This window comes from Bos mutus, chromosome 24, assembly GCF_027580195.1.
Source record: "Bos mutus isolate GX-2022 chromosome 24, NWIPB_WYAK_1.1, whole genome shotgun sequence".
Taxonomy (NCBI): Eukaryota; Metazoa; Chordata; class Mammalia; order Artiodactyla; family Bovidae; genus Bos; species Bos mutus.
In genome coordinates, this window is record NC_091640.1 from 58,308,975 (window position 1) to 58,326,406 (window position 17,432).

General features: G+C 47.9%; 1 protein-coding gene across 1 annotated transcript; it reads left to right on the forward strand.

Annotated features, from left to right (window-relative positions):
- The first annotated feature begins 3,362 nt into the window (after window positions 1-3,362).
- On the forward strand, window positions 3,363-16,108 carry GRP (gastrin releasing peptide). Its single transcript, XM_070361865.1, has 3 exons — window positions 3,363-3,603; window positions 10,426-10,653; window positions 15,768-16,108. Exons 1-3 carry the CDS (start codon window positions 3,465-3,467, stop codon window positions 15,803-15,805), a joined length of 405 nt encoding a protein of 134 aa, XP_070217966.1. The 5' UTR covers window positions 3,363-3,464; the 3' UTR covers window positions 15,806-16,108.
- The last annotated feature ends 1,324 nt before the right edge of the window (window positions 16,109-17,432 follow it).

Genomic DNA, 17,432 nt, shown 5'->3' on the forward strand with positions numbered 1-17,432 from the left:
TCACACAGTAGGTCCTCAGTGGCAGAGGCAGAATCGGAACGCATGTGCGTATGGGACACCAGTGCCTCCCTGCCAGCCCCTCCACCAGCTGATTTCGCAGGCTGCTTGCTAGGCTTTGGACTGGACTTGGGGCTCGTGGGGCCTCCTACTTCAGCAAGACCTGCCCTCAAAGCCTTCCTAGACACCGAGGTATACATGACCAGTGACAGCAAAACCAGCCCCTAAACCTTGAACGGAGGACCCCCCCGCCGCCCCCCCCCCCCCGCTGAACCTAGACTCTCCTTAGGAAAAAGTTAGAGATGCATGAGCTATCTTCCATATTTCAAAAACCCATTCATTTACCCCTGATGAAGCTGCAAAGATGAACTAAGAGGCAATGTTTCACTGATGTAAGCTAGAAGGACATTGACTCTCTAAGGTAACACTGGTGACTTCAACCTGATTAGAGACCGTGATGGACAGACAGTTCCTATGTCTTTGATGAGTGAAAATGAGATTGAAGCAATATGGCTTTTTTCACCGTAAAACAAACAAACAAACAAAAAAACATAAAAACCTGAACTCATGGAAGAGAATAATAATAATAAATGCTCTTAATGTAGTCTGGGAGTCACCGAGCTAAACAGAAACAGCAGAAGTCATGAACTGTCAGGCCGAAGCCTGTGCATGAGCATCTGGGGAGGAGAGCCGTTGTGTGTGAGATGTCAGGGTGCCTGCCCTGCCCACACCTTCTGTTTAGGGAACACTTTCCTGAGCAGAGCCCTGGGGAGTGAGCACTGCCATGTCTCTACCATGTGTCCTGACCCCGATAAGAGCGCATCGGACAAGGTGTATGTGCTTAGTCGCTCAGTCGTGTCCGACTCTGTGCAACCCCATGGACTGTAGCCCACCAGACTCCTGAGTCTGTGGGATTCTCCAGGCAAGAACACTGGAATGGGTTGCCATGCTCTCCTCCAGGGACTGACCTGACCTGGGGATGGAACGGCATCTCCTATGTCTCCTGATGGGAGGTGGCTTCTTTACCTGCTGAGCCATCGAGGAAGCCCCGGACATTGTAGACTCCCTCATCTTTAAGCTGTTGGGCAATCTAGAATCCATGTACTGTAGCTGGGTCAAAATAATGAGCTGGGTCCATCACATTTTTCTCTTGGAAATCAGGAGTTGGGAAACAGAGATGGAGGCAGTTTCCAGTAGAGTTGGAAGACAGGAGGCCAGGAACCCAGCCCACCTGCACACACATGCAAAACAAATGCCACTGAAGTATCATGGCTGTTGGATACATCGATCTTTTGTGGAAGCAGCTAAAGGGTTAAGATCCATTTAGAAAGATTAGATGAAATGTTCCCAAATGGGGAATTCAATGAAGGAGTACCCTAATTTGTGCCACAGAGATAAGAGGGTGCAATGCCCCACTGAGCCAAAGCAAGTGATGTATCTAAGCCGGAGACTGGGTGCAGAAAGCCTGTGGACCAGGGGTTTAGAGCAAAAGCTGAAATGAATAGAGGAGCCCAGCTGCCTCTTGGCCTGTAACAGACCTAAGAAAGAGTGGCCTGCCTGAATTAGCTCTTTCTGTAGAACTGTTCCCACATTTTATTATATTTACAGTTGCTTTCCCTTGGTCTCATAGTGGGAAAAACTTTATTAAAAGATTCTAAAATAATCTTGATTAAACTAAGGGGAAAGGATATTTTTCTATAGCTTAATCTGGAGACAGAAAGGTGTAATGCCCCTCAGAAGGCATGGGGTTGCAGAAGGCATTTGGACGCGAGCATTTCTCAGGTTAGCTGTTCATTCATCAAACAGCTGCTGTGCGCCACTGGGTCCAGGGGCTTTGCAGGCCCACAGGGGAACGAGACCCCGTCCCTGTGTTTAGGCGAGCTCCCCGCCAAGTGGGAGGCAGATGACCTACAGTTGGTCATCTGATGGTGGAACATTTGCTGCCTAGTAAGCAGAGCCTGGGAACCCAGAGGGATGGAGTGGAAGCTGATGTGGGCTTTCCCCCTTAATTTTCACTTGGGGGCATTCCCTCAGGATCCTATTACTCTATTGTCTGGCTAATAATAGTGCTCTTGAAATTAGTGCTTGTTTGAACCTTCTAGCCAGACACATGCATGGAGATACTCTTCCAAGCTCAAGAACACTCAGTCATGCGACATGCACATGCCACCATCTGAGACTGGCTCAGGTGCTTTGGGCCACCAGATAGAGAAGAAGGTATGATTTCAACTTAATTGGTATCAACAGCCAGTACTGACCCGGAACACAAGCAGGGACCCACCAGCGAGTGATTCACCAGCACTTGGAGAGGAACAGGCACGCGGGAGCGCAGCAACACACCCCCAGCTCTGGCAGCCGAATCGTGGGCAACAGCATCCTCCCCGCTTCCAGTCACTGCGGCATGGCTATGGCGCCCACCCGCTTTGTATCCATGGCATTGAGAATCTGGGGAGTTGAGCCGGTGGCCATTCCTCATCTCCGAGAACAGAAGGAACAGAGCAAAGATGCCCAGCCCCAGAGGAGTGTGTAAACAGCAGCTGAGGGACAGTTTGCGCCGTCTGGTGGGCGCAGCCTGGGGAAACCGGCATAAAAGCTTCTTCCATCACGCGGACGCTGATGAAGGGAACCAGGAGGGAGGTAAAACTGTTGCTGGTTCCATCACATTACACGTCTTTCCCGCTCCAGCTTCCATTGCACCTCAGGGGCGGGGACGGAAAACCCAGGTTGGGTGAGGGTATTTGCCGGAGGTGGTGAAGCGGCGGGGGTTAGGGGCGCTCTGCAGGAGGAAGGCGAAAGTTTCGTGGGCTGGGACGCGAGGAGGGAGGTGGTCCCCAGAGCGGAAAGGTCTGAGAATCACAAGTGCTTTGCAATTCGGGCTCCAATCCCCTCCAGCAAAGCCCGGCCTAAAAACATCCATCCTCCGTGTTCATCCCTCTCTACAACCCGCGCTCCGCCGCGCCCCTCTCCCCGGGGGTCAGGCGGCCGCGTCCTTGCTCCCCCTTGCTGGATCCGAAGGCAGCTAGCCAGGAGGCGCCCTGGCCGAGCTGCGAAAGGAGGGGTTCACTACATAGTGTTCGAGCGACGGCGTCGAGGGTGGAAAGGAGTCCAGTGTGGGGTGACGGGCGGCTCTACGCGGGAAAGAGAGAGGCGCGCGGGGTACACCCGGCTTTTTCACCCCTGGGCGGGAAGATGGATGGTTTTCGGATACCGCGGTCCAGCGCCCTGGCTCTCGCCACAGGGAGACGTCAGAGCGCTCGGGGCCGCGGCGGAGGAGCCACCCCCCGCCCCCGCCCCGCCCGCCCGGGCTTGCATATAAAGCCCTGGCGCGGCGGCGGCCGGAGCAGAGGCGGGCGGCGGCGGCGGCGGCGGCGCTCCTCCGAGCTCCGGGTCCCAGGCGTGCCTCCGCGGGCAGAACGCGCTCTCCGCCCAGCCTAGCCACGGCACTCCGGGCGCTTTCCGCCGGGACCATGCGCGGCCGCGAGGTCCCACTCGTCCTGCTGGCGCTGGTCCTCTGCCTGGCGCCCCGGGGATGGGCCGCCCCGGTGACGGCTGGCAGAGGAGGCGCGCTGGCCAAGATGTACACGCGCGGCAACCACTGGGCTGTCGGTGAGTGTCCCGCGCGCTCGAGTCCCGGCGGGGCCAGCCCGCAGCCGGCGCGCGTCTCCGCATCTCCCGGCGTTCCTGCGGCTCGGCCTTGGGGGGCTGGGTTTGCTCCGACCTTTCGACCCAAACGCCCACCCTGCCCTTCAGCATCCAGGGAGGCCGTCGGTCCTTGCCGCTGTCTTCTGTCCTCCCCAGGACACCCACCCAGCACACAGCTCTCCCACATCCCAGAGGTAACCCTCCGTGGGCATCTCCCTGCAGCATCCTTTATCCACCTAATCCCAACCCTGTCTGGCATGGTTCTCTCCCCGAACAACTTTGGGGATCCGGGTCCCCAGGGCGTCCTGGAGCCCTGGTCCAGCCCAGCGGCTGCGCCTTTGCGCCTCACAAAGCTACAGGTGTGGGCCTGGGGCGCGGCGCCCACCCCGCCTTTCAGATCAGTTCAGCGCTTGAATCCCATCTCGGTTTGGAGCCCGCCTGAATTTCCTCAGGTTTTTTGTTTTGTTTTGTTTGCCTTGAAGCGATTTTCTTTTCTCTGCCCTTTTGCCTCCTTTCCCTCTTTCCATCCAGCAGGCTCCGCGCTCGGGGAATCGCCCGGTCTCCACGCGGATCCCGCGTCTCTGTCCCCAGAGTCCCGATTTCCTCCGCCTCTCTCGCCCTCTAACCTCGCTCCTTCTCCCTGCCCCTCCGCCTGTAAGTCCCGCTCTCCTGGCTTGGAGGTGTGCTGGTCCCGGCCCGGCACCGCGGCGGGTTGGACGCCGGGCCGCGGAGCGCGCGCTCGCTGCCTTCCCGGGCCGCCCGGAGCGACCCCGCCGCTTCTACATCACCCCGGAGCCCTCTGCTGTGCGGAGCAGAGGCTCTGGCAAATAATACAAAGCATTCGGCTTCCTCGGCCACCTCCCCTCTATCCCACAGCCAGCTACAATAACCCAGCATTTCCCCGGAAGCCAGTCGATCCCTAGAGAGATGTCAGGCGGCGTGTGTGTTTCACGATTTCCTTAGTCATCTACTTAGGAGAGGTGGGAGGGTGTGTTGGAAAGATACCTGCTAATTCAACTGTTAGACACGTTACAGCATTTCTGTGTGAAGACTAAGATGCATTTATGTGGCGGGCGTGAGGTTAGAACTTCAGGCGCTCAGATCTGGTGCCTTGTGTGGGTTTCCCCGCAGAGAAGCGGAGAGCTCTGGGTTGCAATAGCGCAGTTTTCATGACTGCTTAACGAATCATTTGCCAAGTCCTCAACCCCAGACAGGAAAGTATTTGTCATCTTTGAAAGACAGCGAAGCCCAGGAGCCGGGGTATAGAAAGGAAAGATTGGAATGAGTGAAAAGCCTTGCACATCCAGAGAGAAGGACATTCGGAAGGTATTAAAGAAGCCAAACCTAGAATTGATACGGAAACATCTGGGTGTGTTTGAGGGGTTCTGAAGAGCTCTGGTTCTACAGGCCCTTTATGTCTTAGTGCAGGAAAGAATTCAGGGAGAGGCAAAGAGATGGATAAGAAGTGATTTATTATAAAAGGATGCTTGTGAGGTTGACAAGTTGGCCGGTGAGAAATGCTGCACCCTGAGACTTTACTGGGCTATGGTTTCATGGTCAAAGGAAAAACAGGGAGGGAGAGAAGAACTTCTTTGCTTTGAGTAGAGGGTCATGCTTCCACCATCAGCTCATCCTACAGGTTGGGCGGGGCAGTTCTGTGGTCCCTATGTGGTCAAACTAGGTCTACAAACTGTTGTTTTCTGTGTGTCCAGAGAGCACGTCCTAGGGACCATTAAGTTACTGAGCTCACTGGCAGGATGTAGGTCTCATGCCACCATTGATTTGTTGTTTAGGGACATGTCTCATACTTCTGTTCCATGGTTTTGTTGTAAGCAAGCCTGCTTGGTTTTGTCATTATGCAAACCTGCTCTCTTGAGTAATTGTGAACTTACAGGGGTCTCCCATATTTTTCCTACTTAAAATCCCCTAGTGGGGTTAACTACTTAATTACCTATTTTGTCCCTTTACTCTGTCCTTATCAATACTTAAAAAGGACTCCTGGGAGTTTAGATCAAGTGGCCATTGCCTAGTCTGGCCAGCAGCCAACGGGCTGAGAAGGTGGAAACCTCCAGATTTCTAGCCTCTTTTTGCTTATACATGTGTTTGTACCAAAAAGGCTCATCGTTAGGTAACCCTTGAAGGCCAAAAGCAGAACAAGAGAGCTTAGCGGGAAAGCTAGAGTTAAGTTGTTTCTTTTTAAAGATTAATTCTGGGGACTTCCCTAGTGGCCCAGTGGTGATGATTCCGTGCTCTCAACTTAGGGTCCAGGGTTCCATCCCTGGTCAGGGAGCGAGGTCCCACGTGGCACAACCAAGACCCGGTACAGCCAAATACATACAAATAAATAAATACATAACAGCGTCCTTCGAATTTGTCTTGGACTATAGTTGCTTTACGAAGCTGTCTTGGTTTCTGCTGTACAACAAAGTGAGTCAGCTGTAGTGTGCATTTACCCCCTTCCTTTTGGGTTTCCTTCCCGTTCCGGTCACCACAGTGCCTTAAGTGGAGTTCTCTGTGCTTCACAGCATGTTCTCATTAGTTATTTATTTTGTACACAATGTCAACAGTGTTTACGTGTTCATCCCCAGCTCTCAGTCCTCCCGCCCTCTCTTTCCCTCTTGGTATCAATATATTTGTTCCCAGCTCCAAAGTGTACCGACCAGTGGCACCCCAAATTGTCTTATTCTCTTATGTGCTTGCAAACATGCTCATTTTCCTTTTTCAGAGTTGTGCAGAGTTGATGAAGGGAAAGAGGGAGGTGATGCAGAGCATCACATTTGAGTTGAAAGTGACTCAACTTTTTTCTGCAGTGGCGAAGGAGTTTGCTTTGGGAGGATGTGCCCTCTATTGGCCTGTGAGCACTCACAAGCATGAACACCACGCTAGGTTTTAAACTGAGCTTTCCGCTCTAAGTGAATGCCTGTCCTCCTCAATCACTGAAGACACGCAGTTTGGTTTTAATTAAAGCAAACGAAAGCCACATATCGCTGGCCATGAAGAAGCTGTCAGCACAAATTTGCAGGTTTGTTAAGTGATTTGCTTCTTCCAGCTGAGAGGAACGTGATGTGGCCGTGGAAAAGAAGTTAGCAGACTGAAAACTTAACCAGTTCTTAGCTGGCTTGATCTTCATGGAAAAGTTTTGTGTGTGATGCAAATACAGGTCAGCACTAACGCGGGGCCTCTCCCCTGTGCGCCCGTGCAGTGTTTCTGGTCGTCGTTCTGACTCTGGTGTGAAGCGTGCCGTGGAAGGCTCCATTCCAAACGCCAGTGCTCAGCTGCAGAATGGTTTACATAACTGTGCTGCACCAGTCACTGGGAGACATGGCTGAAGTATCCCTCCCCCCTCCCCCCCGAAAAAAAGAAAGAAAAACCAGCTCTTATACTCAACACTTTGTGTTAATAGATATTGTCTGAAGTTAGGATAATCTTCAAGTTTGCAGTTCAAGAAAATTCTTTTCTCTTGCAAACCTGCCATTTTAGTGATATTTTTAAGTGATAAAAAAGGACAAAACCCACCCCCACCCCAGAGAGGGTTTATTTTTTCTAGTGCCTGTCTTTTGTCTGTGCTGAGATCTCCATTAATGTGATATGGACACATAACAAATGATGATGGGAGAAGAGATGGAAGTGGGCATATCATCCACGTTGTCATGGAGACAATTATTTGGTTGATGGTCGCTAGCTAAGTAAGTAGTGCCTTAGGACCCAGGGGATGTGTGCTTCTCTGGAATGTTATAGGTGGTGCACTTTCCTTAGAAAAAGACAAAAGTCTGTGGTCTAGGGAAGGGAGTCTGAACACCCACCCACCAAAATGGCAAATACTGAAATTCAGTACAAGGTCCCCATAGCTATGTGTAGCTATGTGCTAGGCTCCGTCATGTCTGACTCTTTGCAACCCCATGAACTGTAGCCTGCCAGGCTCCTCTGTCCAGGGGATTTCCCAGCCAAGAATATTGAAGTGGGTTGCCATTTCCTCCTCCCCTGGCCCAGGGATGGAACCTGAATCTCCTGTGTCTCCTGCATCGGCAGGCGGATTCTTTACCACTGAGCCACCCTGGAAGCCCCCAAGGTCCCAAGAGTCTATGTTAAATCACCCACAGAGTGGAGGCCTACGTTAGCCTTCCATTCTAGAAAAGTCACAAAATTACTCAAGCATGACAAAAATGAAGTCCTTCTTTGTAAAAACATCTCCATCGTCCCTCCGCTTCAGTTCCAGCATCCTAACTAGATGACAGGCAATGACCAAGAGCAAGAGCAACTGAGGTCATCATTGGGAGCATCAGATTCTAATCCTGCTTTCCCATTATCATGATTCAATTTCCTCCATAGTAATAAAGCCAAGTGACTTGCTACTTCCTGGGAAGTTGTGCAACATAATCATTTTGATGGCTAAAGGCAAGGTTATTTAGTGCATGTCTGGACACCAAGTTCACCAAGCAGATAAGTGGGTAGCCAGCCTTTCAAGATTCCAATCCTTCAGTTGGGACAGTATCCTCAATCGAGTCTTAAAATTGTGTGACGTGTCAGGCCCTAAGCGACTTGGCAAAGCTCACACTGCAATGCAGGGAAACCTCATTTTCAGGCTTCCCAATGCGCACAGAATTAATTTTTCTGAGTCACATAATGAGTCATGACATAGTGATATATGATCGCCATTCCTTTTGATGACATTAGAAAGCCTTTTGTAAACCTCATCCTTATTTCCAAGCCCCAGAATGATTTCTAACTGCCTTACATTCTTAGGAAGTTCAAAGACACTTGGAAAGCAGTGTAATACCGTAGAGTCTGGACTGTGAGCTGATTTGAATCCAGAATCTTTCCTTGCATGTGTGCAACCTGTGGCAAGTCTCATTTTCATCAAATTGATTGGGGTGTGGGTCAAATGAAGTAGTCCGCATTGAAACATCCTGTGGACTGTACATCACACACGCAAGCAATAAAGTCACGGTCTGGGCTTCTTTCTTGGTAGACAGAGCTGTTAGGAAGGAGCCTCGTTCCATTTCACGTGGTCTCGGGGTCTATCAATAACCTTTTTCACGGCCTTTGCCTTACATACTTCTAATGCCAGTCAACACTAAAGCCACAAAGAGCTCTTTCCTTGTGAACTTTAAATCAAATGCACCATAGTTTTATTACTGTGAGAAATTAAAAGTGTTCTAAAACTCAATTACGCAGACTTCCTGGTGACTCAGTGGTAAAGAATCCACCTGCAATGCAGGAGACTCAAGTTAGATTCCTGGATCAGAAAGATCCCCTGGAGAAGGAAATGGCAACCCAGTATCCTTGCCTGGGAAATCCTGTGGACAGAGGAGCCTGGCGGGCTAGAGTCCATGGGTCGCAGAAGAGTTGGACACAACTTAGCAATTAAACAACAACAAATCCAATTACAGAGAAATGAGGAAAATCAACCGAAGAAAGTAAATAAGATAATGTGAGTATATTTAAGCCATGGGCTAAAGTGTTAGGAATGCAGTCATTAAATTTCATCCCCTTCTGATCCTATGGCTATCCCCATTTGCGTACATGAATTTTTATGTTTTTCATGGTTTGGCCTCCTGCATACCAACTTTTATTTGTTTTTATGGCAAATGCTCGTCTCTGGAGCTCCTGATAGACTTTTGTGACCATTTTAACCTCCAAGAGAAAAATACTGCATCTCGGTGGCTGAAACGCATTGGCCAGAACTTGTCTTCAATTTATTTTTCATTACAAACTGTAATTTCTAGGTACAATTTTAGGTTCAGTCTCAGCTAAAATTCTAAGAAAGTTTAAATGAAAAATTCCTTTGGTACAGATAAGAGGAAAGCAACACCTTTTTAATCATACAAAGAAGAGCATGGAGACTTTTCAGGAGAAATTCAAAATTGACTGGGGAAGATGTTCAGATGCCATCCTTTAGCTGGGAATAGAATTCTATGCACACAGAACTGGTGATAGAATTTTAGATATGGAAGGTTCCTTCGATGTCATGTGACCCAACATGTTCATTTTATGGTTGATAAAATTGAAGGCTGGGGGTGCAAAATGAGAGGTCACCTGGCTAGCGAGCAGAGGGACCAGACCCAGGGCTCCTGAGTTTCGGTTCTGAATTCTGTCCATTCATTAGGGATTTTGAGCTGGGAGCAAAATCTGTCTGTTGTTTACAAACTAACTCCTCCTACTAATAAAGTGCAATTTATATTGCATTTGGGAGGAAGAAGCACAAACACAGTCGGTGCCTTTTTAAATTTCTTGTTCATTCATTCCCCTGGGTTAAATTAGTGGCATGCTGTTTTGGGTTTTGTTGTTTTGATTTTTTTTTTTTTGACCCAGAGTATATGCTTATTTTATTTTTTATGAATGTGGCATTGAACATCCTTTTTTAAAACTGGGGTATAATTGACATCCAATGTTTTGTAAGTTACAGGTGTACAAGATAATGATTCATAATTTTAAAGGTTATACTTCATTTCTAGTTATTATAAAATATTGGCCGTGTATGGTTTCTGCTTTTGCTGCTGCTGCTGCTGCTAAGTCACTTCAGTCATGTCTGACTGTGCGACCCCATAGACGGCAGCCCACCAGGCTCCTCTGTCACTGAGATTCTCTGGGCAAGAACACTGGAGTGGGTTGCCATTTCCTTCTCCAATGCATGAAAGTGAAAAGTGAAAGTGAAGTCACTCAGTCATGTCCAACTCTGTGTGACCCCGTAGACGGCACCCCACCAGGCTCCCCCGTCCCTGGGATTCTCCAGGCAAGAACACTGGAGTGGGGTGCCATTTCCTTCTCCATTCTGCTTTTGAACAGGACACTTAATGGGAAAAAAGAGTGTGGCAGAGTCCCCACAACTTCATGAGGAGGAGAGCGTGAAGGAGCAGCTGAGGGAGTATGCCCAGTGGGAAGAAGCGACAAGGAACTTGCTAAGCCTCCTACAAGCAAAGGCGGCCCGAGGCCACCAGATGCCTCCATGGGAGCCCCTGAGCATTCACCAGCCTGCCTGGGATTCCGAGGACGTCAGCAACTTCAAAGACACAGGTTCGAGACTCAAGGGTACAGTGAACATACCGGGAGGTGGAGGTCGGGAGAGGTGGGCTGGGGCGGGGGCGGAAGGCACATGGGGAAATTGGAAGAGGGGAAGTTTTTTTGCAGGGAAGAACGGAGCTGCTCTTCATGGTGGCTCCTGCAGGCAGATGCTGTACACACTCAGAGGATGCGTGGCCAGTCCCCATGCTAGCTTTTCTTTCTGACGTCATCAATTATCTTTCCTCCTAAGACATCGAATTCCTGTTTAGGAGTTTTGTTAGCAATTGTGCATTGGTAGGGTTTTTAAATTTACCACATCCTTCCCCAATATTTTGATCGTGAGGCCATAGATTATTTGAGTTGATCCCTGTGGAGCTATAGATATGTTTGTTCATGTGTGTGTATTTTAAAGGTTCATTTATTTGGCTGCGCTGGCTCTGAGCCGCCGCGCCCAGGCCCTTCGGTCTTCGTTTCAGACCTCTTTAGATGCAGCGCGCAGGGTCTGTAGGTGAGGCATGTGAACTTTTAGCCTCAGCATGTGGGATCTAGTTCCCTGACCAGGGATTGATCCCTCGACCCATGCATTTGAAGACGGACCCTTAACCCCCGGGCCACTGGGGAAGCCCCAATATGTGTTTATTCTTGGATGAGGACTAGTGGAACAGCTTTTACAAGAGAGCATTCTCGTTTGCTACTTCTGACGCAAGCCAGTACCCCTTCATATTTGTTCCAAATTTACCTAGTTTGGGTCTCATCCGAATATTTTAAAACTTGGTGAAAATATCTCAGGTCAACTAATCCATTCTGTATGTGATTTTACAGAGGACAGAGGGAAACATTTATACCAAACTGGCACTGTTAGGTACAAAGACAGTAAACAAGATGAAAGAGAAAATAAAATTTATAGGAAAAAAGCGGGGCAACTGAAAATGAGGTGTCTTGTTAACTTTTAAGAAGTTTCCCTGAAATTTATGACAAAAGGCAAAAGTAATCATTGAAATCCTCCTAATAATAATAGCCAAACTAACACAACATTGTAAATAAACTCTACTCCAATAAAAAATTAAAACGAATAATAACCACTAGGTCAGTAAGTATTTTCCATAATCCAAGAGCTTACCTCTACCCATTTCCTCGGGTGGATGCTCACAGCAGTCTTAGGAGGGAGATTCAGGAAGGCTCTCTTCGTCTCTCCGTTTTAAAGGTGAGGAAACTCGGAGGCCGGTCATGCACCCTTTCACGGGAAAAGCCCGTGGGGTCTGCCTTGGACAGTCTGCTGCCGTTCGAGGGGGGAATGGTCCCTGCTGATCCTAGAGATGAAGGGTGTGGGAGGCAGTGGCAGCCTTCCCTCTTGCTGCTTCTGGCGAAAATAACATCGTACTTCCCTCGCAGACCTTGGGGAGCTCTCACGTGGTTACCTCTGACTGATGGCTCCTTAACAGAGGCTCCGGGCTGGTGTGGCTAGGCCTTGGCTGGTCTCTTACAGCCTTTCTGTGTCAGTCTACTGTGGGTTCTCTGTGCTGAATGCAAACAAAAAAAGTTTATTTGTTGCATTAAGCACCTAGAGAGAAAGTCTCCTCTAGTCTTTTTTCAGAAAGAAAATCTGGATTACATCAACTGATACAGAAATAAGTACCAACTTTGTGCAGAGCCCCGAGGAACTGATTCTCTGGTCCACACTGGTGTTATATAAGCTCCCATGTCTGCTAATGAATTGTGTGGCTCTGAGGGTTCTGGGGATTTGTGATTGACCTCTTGGGCCCTGGCTGACCTGGGCTATTCTTGGTCAAGTGCTTTGCTGGACTTCCCATGGGTAGATATCCAACATCAGGGCCTTCTCCTTGGTCAGAAGACTAACCATGATCACCACCATAAAAGCCTCTAAAATAGCAAACACGGAAATGGACTTACCCTCACAGAGCATTCATAGAATACCACCTCTCCACACCCCGGCTGCCCAGGTGTCTTAGTGGTAAAGAAGCCGCCTGCCAATGCAGGAGACCCAAGAGACTCGGGTTTGATCCCTGGGTTGGGAAGACCCCCTGGAGAAGGAAATGGCAACCCACTCCAGTGTTCTTGCCTGGAGAATCCCAGGGACGGGGGAGCCTGGTGGGCTGCCGTCTATGGGGTCGCACAGAGTCAGACACGACTGAAGTGACTTAGCGGCAGCAGCAGCAGCTCCAAAAGGTCTTTGAGCAGCAAAACTATAGGATAGATTGGGTGGGCAGTTACAGAGGGTGGCTGTTTTAAGGGGACGATATTTATCAGTATTGCAGTGTGAGCTGAAGAAGTCATCTTTTCTAATCAGGCCCTGCTTTCCATTACATCTCTTTACGCTCTGTTCCTCTTTTTAGTTTCAGAAAGCCCATCTTATTTAATTCTACCTCAGACTGAATAACTAGCTATTGCACACACTGGTCCCCTTCTTTTGGACTGATTTCCCAGCAGCATGAAAGACAAATTCACTGGTTAGTCTTTGCAGAGACCAAAACGGTTGATCACTTCTCTTGCTTTAGAAACTCCACCTCAGTGAAAGTATGTTGATATGAAAATTGAAAACATCCTACAATTATCTTACACAGAGGAAGTACCAAGAGAATCATTCTATTAGAAATCCTTATATCTCTCAGTGTTAGAAAGAAGTTTAATAATTCAGCCAAGCATTATCAGAATTAACAGCAGGACTTTTCTTAAAATTAAAAACTATCCTCATGCTCCCCTCTCCCATTTTAGTAATAAGGCATCAAGTCCTGTTGCCAAACCTCCCAGACCTGGAGTTACAACTGAGCATCTTCCTGTTTCACGACAAAGATATTTACTTGATTCAGGAAAAGATTTGTATAAATGCACACTGAACCTAGACTAGTATATCATGACCAACAGGATCCAGAACTTTATTAGCAATGAAGGCCAATAGTTTTTCGAGGTTAAACCTATATCTTTTAACTCTACCCTTCTCACAAAAGTTAATGGAATTTTCCCCTTATGGTTTCCATAACATGAAACAGGGTTCAGCTCAGCTACAGAATCTAATCCATAATCCTGGAGGTGGCTGTGGTTTGTCCTGAGTTTCAGTGAAGGTTGAGGCTGGTCTTTGGGTTCCTTTTGTAATCTGGACCCAGCTCTTTTTTTTTTTCTTCTTCTTTTTCAGCCTCGCATTTTTTCTCTTATTTGGTTGACGTGGGGAAAGGGACCTGGAGAATGCATTGCAAGGGGTGTTATGGAAAGAAAGTAAATGTACAAATTTGCCCTCACTTTAAATTTTTTTTCTTTTTGAGTTAGTACTATTTTAATTTAGTTTGGCCTCACCGTGAAGTATGCAGGATCTCAGTTCCTGGACCAGGGATGGAACTTGTACCTGCTGCATTACGAGTGCAGAGTTCTAACCACTGAACCACCAGGGTATTTCCTGCCCTCACCTTTAAGGGACTGCTCTGACTGTTCCATCAGATCAGCAAAGGGAATAACTTTATTTATTAGTATGTGAAATGCTCTAAAGGTAGCTCCAAGTATTGTAAAAACAACATACAATTGAGAATACTAAAAAGCTTCTGATCACCCTGACCATTTATATGAAGGAGCAGAGTGAAGCCGGCCCCCACCTCAAATACAGTTCCCTCCTACCCTAACCACGGACCCTCTCCCGCCTCCAGGCCCTTGATTTTCTTAGGCTACGCAATCCGTCTTTTTATTGTCACTGTACTTCCGTTCTCTTGAGCCGAGCTCGCAGATTCAATATTCTGAGCCAACGCAGGGGACTTCCACGTGCTTGACCTCATCTGACCCCTGTGTGAGCGGGGGCTCGTATCACAAACGTGCGGCAGCATCTTCAGGCAGGCGGGCCACCCTTAACAGTGCAACCTGGCCTCCTGGAGTAAAGCAAAGCTAATTGGCCTGTGTGGGAATTGAACCTGAGGCCCTGGCTTCATTATCACCTGGTCAAAACAATCGAGCCACTGAGCACGTAATAACTGGCCTGAGAATCTCAGTAATTCCTTTATTAGGAACAAATGGCTGGTCTGGATGTTGGGGAACCCGAATTACCGGAGAATCCTGGAAGGTATAATAAGCTCTCATCTGGATGAAAAGTGTTTTCTCATCTCAGTGGATAAAGGGTGCTGTATGGGAACAAAACAAGCAGTTTAAAATCAAAGCTACTCATCCTTTCTTCAGTCTTAGTTAATTTGAACAGAAGCCGCAACAAGCCAACCACAAGCACTGTAGAACTGGCAGAAACCCACATTAGCTCCTCTTCCCAAGTTGCCCACACGACTGCCGTTTACAGTCACGGGTTTATAACGTGTAGCTGTGTAATTCATGAGCTAGCTTTGACTTGTGGAATGAGGCTTTGCCAGAGAAGCAAAGTAGCAATTAAGATTCCACTGTTCCCTAGCAATTCCCCCACCCAGCTGCTACTTTAGTAGCAAATTCCTGGAAATAACACATTTCCATTTCCAATGTTAGTCAAACTGTACCTGTGTAAATGCACTTATCTGTGAAGCAGAAACAGTGGCAAAGAGAGCAGACTCGCGGTTGCTGAGGGTGGGAGGGGGTGGGGGGCGGATGAATGGGGAGTTTGGGATTAGCAGAGGCAAACTGTTCTGCACAGAGCAGATGAAGCACAGGTTCTGCTGCACAGCACGGGGAACCGCATTCAGCATCCTGTGGCAAACTGCGGTGGAAAGGAGCAGGAAGACGGAATGCACATGGATGTGTAACGGAATCACTTTGCTAGAGCGCAGAAATTAACACGTTACAAATCAATTACCTTTCAGTCAGACACATTTTTAAGAAAAGTTTTTTTAAAACTTTGTGAATATACAGAAAACTTTGTGAAAATATATATGTGACTACATCTGTGTGGTCACATCAGGACATAAAGTAAGCTGATATACCAAAAAGACCTGAAAATAATGTGGCTCCCCAAAAAGAGGAAGTTAATTTCCCTCTAGGGGGACAGCTGTGGTTCTAAGTATTAATGTGCTCAGAGTCACCTGGAGGTCTATCAAGCTCCCAAGTGATGGTTTGTTGGGAATAGATTTACTTTCTAGTATTAGACTTCAGCATCACTAACTACATTTGCTTAACTCTTTCTAATATTTTTTAACTTGGACTCTTCACTCCAGGTCCTCAGCATGAAGGAAGGAACCCCCAGCTGAACTGACAATGACGATGGCCGCCTCCCTCAAAGAAGCAAAACAAAATCCTTAAGAAACTGCGTTCTATGGGCATCAGTTCTACTGGATCATCAACAAATTTCCTTTGTGCAAAATACTTAACTATTCTTGTACCTTTCAACTTTGACTAAAGTCATGATTTTCAAGCAGCATCTTCTGGTTTGAACTTGTTTGCTGTGAAAAATTGTCCGTAAAGAGTCTTCTAATTAATGTTCTTTACATCTAGGCTGTCTATTAGATTCCAGTCCCCAACCTGTTACCAGTCACAATAAAAGCTTAAACATACTGTCCAAAGGGCAGGTAGTTCTCTTATTTTAGTTCCAGATAAGAGGGAGTGATTAGTACTGAGATTAACAAACAGCTTGGGACTTCCCAGTGGTTAAGACTCCGCCCTCCATGCAGGGAATGCGGGTTCAATCCCTAGTTGGGGAACTAAGACCCCATGTGCTGCAGGGTGCAAACACACACGCACCCCAGAAAACAACAGCAAAAAAGAAACAAACAGCTTGATAATAAACTTGTATGCTTACAGATGAAGGTGGGCTGAATTTTTAGCTTTCCCCTCTGAAAGCCACTTTATTGATGAATATATATATATATATATACACACACGCATATATATATACTGAATCCTTTATAGATGCCATTACTAGAAGCTCAGACTTGCTTTATCGTTACTAGGTTGAATGTAGAGGCTGGCCTTCTTTATCATGTAAAAATTCCCATTTTTGCAGCCCTTACCATGACCAGGTATTTGGTCGATGTTACAGATATTCTCCTCCTAAGAGTTTTGTAAGCTGAGGTGACCCTTCTCACTTAGCCAAAGAAACAGAGAGTCAGGTCAGCTGACTTGCCCGAGGTCACACAGTCAAGGGAACTGGGATTCAAACTTCTACAGTCATCAGATATTCTGTTGCATTTCACAGTGTTTCTATTACCTCATTTTGAGACCCTCTGCCAGGATATTTAAGCCTAGCAAGTAGCGCCATTTCTTCAATATTCCATCGCCAGTCTGGGAGAGGTCGTCCCCGCAGCCAGATTTAGTCAGCTCCACAGCAGAGGGAGAAGACAGGCTCCCAAGAGCCCCTTGATTCTCAGAGAACACGGCCTGGCAGTTCACAACGCCCAGTTACATTTTTATTATGGCATTCACACATTAACAGATTTTAAAGCTTCTTGCCATATGTTTAGATTTCTTTCATTTGGGGAAATCACATTTGAAACAGTGAAGAGATTTATCTTGACTTTGCTTTGATTATCAAAGAATCACATAAGATGTACTGTGTAGTAATCCTTTCAAAACTACATTCGCTCCCAGCTTATCCAGAGCCAGGGGACCTCTTCCTCTTCTTGGGATGTCCTAGGCCCCTTTCCTCAAGAGCTCAGTCCTGGGCTGAGCACACTAAAGCCTGCCCAGCTCAGTCCTGGGCTGAGCACACTAAAGCCTGCCCAGCTCAGTCCTGGGCTGAGCACACTAAAGCCTGCCCAGCTCAGTCCTGGGCTGAGCACACTAAAGCCTGCCCAGCTCAGTCCTGGGCTGAGCACACTAAAGCCTGCCAGGCAGCGGTGACAAGGGGAAGCGCTGTCACCAGCATTCACCCTCCAGGGGGCCTC

Coding starts and splice junctions, on each gene's coding strand:
- GRP (XM_070361865.1), top strand. CDS start 3,465: ATGCGCGGCCGCGAGGTCCCACTCGTCCTGCTGGCGCTGGTCCTCTGC. Junction 3,604..10,425: donor CGGCAACCACTGGGCTGTCG/GTGAGTGTCCCG, acceptor GCTTTTGAACAG/GACACTTAATGGGAAAAAAG. Junction 10,654..15,767: donor CAGCAACTTCAAAGACACAG/GTTCGAGACTCA, acceptor TCTTCACTCCAG/GTCCTCAGCATGAAGGAAGG.